The 4,881-nt window shown below is 47.7% G+C and overlaps 2 protein-coding genes across 2 annotated transcripts in view; one reads left to right on the top strand and one right to left on the bottom strand.

Annotated features, from left to right (window-relative positions):
• The first annotated feature begins 76 nt into the window (after nt 1-76).
• Nucleotides 77-3,612, top strand: MRPL40 (mitochondrial ribosomal protein L40). Its single transcript, XM_010581645.1, has 4 exons — nt 77-187; nt 847-930; nt 1,930-2,088; nt 2,455-3,612. The coding sequence occupies exons 1-4, from the start codon at nt 144-146 to the stop codon at nt 2,762-2,764; spliced, it is 597 nt and encodes a 198-aa protein (XP_010579947.1). The 5' UTR covers nt 77-143; the 3' UTR covers nt 2,765-3,612.
• A 14-nt stretch (nt 3,613-3,626) lies between these two features.
• Nucleotides 3,627-4,881, bottom strand: part of LOC104840651 (chromosome unknown open reading frame, human C22orf39) — a 1,675-nt gene continuing 420 nt past the window's right edge. Inside the window, exons 2-3 of the mRNA XM_010581749.1 lie at nt 4,645-4,812; nt 3,627-4,051 (exon numbers count right to left, since the gene is read on the bottom strand). Of these exons, the coding sequence (XP_010580051.1) occupies nt 3,926-4,051; nt 4,645-4,812 (294 nt within the window). The 3' untranslated portion in view covers nt 3,627-3,925. The remainder of the gene's footprint in view (nt 4,052-4,644; nt 4,813-4,881) is intronic.

Below are 4,881 nucleotides of genomic sequence, written 5' to 3' on the forward strand. Positions count from 1 at the left end.
GGCGGGGCGGGGCCTTCCCGCAGGCCGGGCCGCAGCAGGGCGGCGAGTCGGAGCGGAACCTTTGTGAGCCGGAACAGGGGACGCGGGACTCGGAGCGTGGCCGGCGGGGACTGCGGGCGCACCGCTGGCAGCGGCGGGGAGACATGTTGGCGGCAGCGGCCCGGGGGCTCCGCGGAGCCCGGCTGAGGTAGGGCGGGAGCGGGTTTTCGGGTCCCTCCGTGGCGGCTACCTTGCGCCCGGGCCCGCGGGGAGGGAGCCCAGTGAAGCGCCCCTTGCTCGGGGCTCCCGCCTCGCCCTCTCCCGGCGAGCTCTGGTCCCGGTCCCGGTTCCCTTCCCGGGGCGGGCCTCGCTCTCCCGGGGCTCCCTCGGCGGCCAGGGACTGCGCTCCGGGGTCGGGATGTGGTGTGCGCGGGCCTGGTTCCGCACCTGGGCCGGTTCTCCCTCCCGTGACATCCGCCGAGATTGGAGAAACCGCGTCTCTCTCCTCCCAGCTTGAACGGAGCTGGTTTTACTTCTCCAAAATCAGGACTTCAAAGAAGCCATTGTCAGAGCTTCAGAATAAAATTACTCTAACCTACTCATAGATTTAAAAAACTTATCCGCTTCACCCCTCGGTACCCTGTGGATTCACAACGCTGAACAAATTTTGGGTTTAGTTACCTTGCTGAAGTCCTTGAGGTTGTCAGCTCTGGGTAAGCGCTGTACACTGTCACGAGTTAAGTAGCCAAAGACGATTCAGATCTCACCGTTGTAATTTATGACTAATAAGTAGCTCTTGTGTTGTGCAGAATCAATGTAATCCAAGTCGGTTGCTCCTCATGCTTGATGTTCCTTTTCCTTCTTCAGTTCTTGGCTGCCCCAGACGGTTCCGTTCCGAGGAAGTCACTGGCAGACTTCCCTGCTGGCGTTCAGGGCATCTCTCCCCATGAGGTGAGCGCAGCTTCCATGGAGTTACATAGCAGTGTTTCCATCCTTAGGGGAACACATACTTTCCCAAGTCCAAATTAAATTTTAACTATAAATGTTTGCTTTTAAGTCACTATATGTAAAAGTAGTTAAGAACTGTTGGCCTCTTGAGGAGAGTTTAATGGTAACCTATATAATTATGGCTTTATCCTTGTGTGTAGTTGTATTTGCTTCCTCAACCACAGAATGTGGTTGGAGATGTTTGGATTTATGCTGTGCTTCAGAATTCCCTTTTGAGCAACAACGGAAATGACAGCCCAGCTGAACCAAAAATACTTTACTATAAAGTGGTATACTAGACAGCCACATTTACATATATGTTACATCTTGGTATCCATGTTTTGTTTTGATGCAACTAGATTTAACATATCCTGGTAGCTGCTAGGTACTCTTTCATACCATAAAGATTGTTTGTTCAGTCTGCAAAGCAGGAATATCCCACAGGTCCACTGTGAGGATCAGTGTTTGTGGAGCATGGCATATGTTGTCTAGGGTATACTGGATCTGTGTGGAGAAGTACAACAGGAGAGTAACATCTGCACCTTGAATTTGGTTCCAAATGTGGAAATTTTAAAAGCACTTGTAAAACCACTCACTCCTTAAACGCAAGATGACAGCAATATTTGCAGATAAACCTGTCACCTGCTCTGCTGCACTCTGAGCTAGTACAAAACAATTCCAACTCAATTTTTGTGGAACTTCCTCGGGTCGTTCTGATACTCAGCACAAAACTGGCGGGTGCTGTTCTCAGGCAAGTACAGTTCTCTCTGCAGAAAATCTCAAGACGTATTACTGTCTCCTGGAAATTACGTTACCTGAAAAAAGCTAATGGCTGGACCTTCTATTAGGGACCAAATTAAGCAATGGGAAGGAACAGTCCTTAGAAAAGTAAAGTGGAGGCTGCTGGTGTTGAATTAAATGACAAAGCATCTTCTTTCATTCACATAATTATTTCCTTTCTAGAGCACAACCAATGAAGAAGAAGAAGAAAGTGGATGTAAAGAGAGAGCAAGCACAGAAGGATCGCCTGAAAAAGAAGATTAAAAAGTTGGAAAAAGCTGCCCCAGAAATGATTCCAATTGAGGATTTTATAACACCACTTAAGTACTCAGAGAGCAACAGGTAAGTAAGACTGTCTTTCACCATGCACTTGCATTCATGTTAGAAACACAATTTCTTTCTCTGCAAAACTGCAATATAGTGCCAGCCTTGGTACAAAACCTTACCAACTTCGACCAGGACAAAAATTTGGAAAGCAAATTTTATTTGCTCCTGCTAAAAGTAGTGAAAAAACAGTAACATGAATTTCCGGTTAGAAGGACCGTGGAAAATCTCACAGACATTGCATGAATGAAATGTATTCTTCTGGGTTTGGTGGGGTTTTTTTGGTTGTTGGTGGGGGTGTTTTCTGTTGTTTTGGGTTTTTTTAATTTGCTCTTTGGGATGCAGGCTATTTCTCTATTACAATGTTATCTTACTCTTTATCAGGGTGCGAAGTCTTCCCCCTCTGTCGTTTGAGGAGACTGAAAGAAGAGTTTTACTTCTGAAAAAGTGGTGTTTGTTTAAGCAGAAACAAGATAAGGCAGAAAAGAAAGCAATTCAGACCCTTGTAGAAGCTCAGCAAGAGGCACTAAAGGAACTGCGCCTTGAATCCGAGGAGTTGTATCAGGCAGCAATCAGACGAGATGAGGGGCTTTTACCCTTTGAGAGAGATGGACCTAATTATACCCCACCACTTCCTGGTTACGATCCCCCCGAAGGAAAGTGCATTGATATCACCAAAGTGTATACGCAGTGATGGAGGAGTTTGTCATTCATCTGGCATGAGCTACTCAGCCAACTGAAGGAGGAAAGAATGGAATAAAAATAAACAATTCCTTCTGCAGGTTAAAATACTGTAGGTGTGTGACTGTAAAAAAACATATTAATGAAGTATCTGTTTGTTTGGGTCTTTTAAACGGCTATCCAGGTAGTGAGACACCCAATGAAACTACACTACCTTACACTTGCGCCATGCTAGAACAAGACAAAGAAGTAGTATTTCATCTTTCTGGGCTTATATCTCCTACCACTCCACACACTCCTGAGCAGCATTTTCTTGTTCTGCATAAACCGTAACTTGGAAGATTCCTATCCTATGAGGAAAGAACGTCACAGTCATCACATCAGAGTCTGTACTATAAGGGAGGTAGCAGCTGACCATTTACTGCCTTTCTTTTCAGACTTCAGTGAAGTACTTTTGCATCTAAGAGGGAAAACAGATGGAAAACATACTGTGACAAAGCCAAAATTAAGTTGGTTTTTTTTATAGGCCATGTAAATGTTCTAACTTATAACTAAGTTTCTAAGGGTTTGCCCTATAACAAAACAGATCTCTCTCCATTCGTTTAAACCTTTATTTTTCAGTAATTTTGAATACTGCCATTAACGTACACCACCGTTCGAGAGCAGTTCCACAAAGGGGCAGGGTTGCAGTTTCAGGGTCTGCAACATCAGCCCACCAGGTGTGAAAAAGCTCTTAACCCATCATGAATCTGGGAACTGCCTTTAAGTGCCAGTGGTTGTGATTGTCCTGAACGGGCAAGGAGGAGTCCTAGCTTGCTTTTGTCTTCCCATCTGGGAGGCCTGGGGTGGATACCTTGTTCCAAAAGCAGGGGAAGAGGTGCTTGTCTAACAAGAGAAGCTAGATCATGTATGCACTAATTTGGGAGTTGCCTACCAAGATGAAATCCTAAAGTGTAAGACAGTAGTAAGAGATGAGAATCAAATTAAGCACCTCAATTCTCCCTTTAAAAATACTGGGTGTTTATTTAAACACCCAGTATTTTTAAGTGAGTACTAAAGTATTGCAGGACAGAGCTACAGTTGTGTAATTTCAAGATGACATGGAATTAAAAAAACGCAGCATAGTTCTGCACTGTGCATTACATTACTGACCAAACACAGCAAAACAGTCTTGCTAATTTTGTTTGTCTTGGTCAAGTGGAAGATACCACTCTGGTGGTGGACTCTTCCTGAGCGTCCACACTGGAGCATATTTCTGTTTTTCCATAACTCGAGCTCTTTCACTCTTGCACAAAGCTTCCTGAAATACAGGAAAAAAATATTACCACAGTAGTGTTCGATGTTCAGTCTTCCTGAGCTTATTTCCTGCTGTGACTATTTGAGATAAAATGAAGAACAGGAATTTATCATGCTTAAATAGAAGTGCCAAATGCTACCTAAGTAAGCCAGGATACAAGCTTTTAACTATGTCACATTTATATTCTGCCTCTGACTCCTCCATTAGGAAGAAAACTACCGCTTATGCGCTACCCTCCCCGCCAGAAGTTGTCCTAGGTGGCCGAAAGGATGTGCTGCGGGGCTCTCGTCTTCCAGTGTTCACAGGGCTGTAGCCAGGAGCATTTCTGGACACCCAGGAATACTTTTTGCCTGTGAGGCGGCAGCTTCTCGTATTAGGGAGCGTCACAGTAACTGAAATCAAGATCTTTTCCAGCAGCAGGCTGCCAGCCCTCCCGCTGCACGTTAAGACCATCTCCCCCCTCACCCCGAGCGGACGCCTGCTTTCCCAGACCCACCCGCCGAGGTGACCGCCGACACCGCTCGCCCGCAGGCGGCTGCGGCGTTTCTGCCCCCACCAGCAGCGGCCTAGAGAGCCCTGAGGGGCCCGGGCGGTACCTGCGCGGCGGCGGCTCGGCCCCTCTCCCAGGCGCGGCAGGCCTCGTAGTCGTCGCGCCAGCGGCCGCAGGCCGGCAGCTCCCCGTGCGCGTAGTAGTGGTGGAAGGCGTGCCGCAGCCCGCGGCAGTGCTTCCACTCCCACCAGTAGTCCTCGCACAACCGCGGCGGCTGCGGGGGGGGGCAGAGATACCGGGCTGAGCCGCGCCGAGCCGAGCCGCCCCGGCCCTCAGCCCCCGC

The sequence above is a fragment of the Haliaeetus leucocephalus genome, unplaced genomic scaffold, assembly GCF_000737465.1.
Source record: "Haliaeetus leucocephalus isolate CR32 unplaced genomic scaffold, Haliaeetus_leucocephalus-4.0 Scaffold802, whole genome shotgun sequence".
In the NCBI taxonomy this organism is placed as follows: Eukaryota; Metazoa; Chordata; class Aves; order Accipitriformes; family Accipitridae; genus Haliaeetus; species Haliaeetus leucocephalus.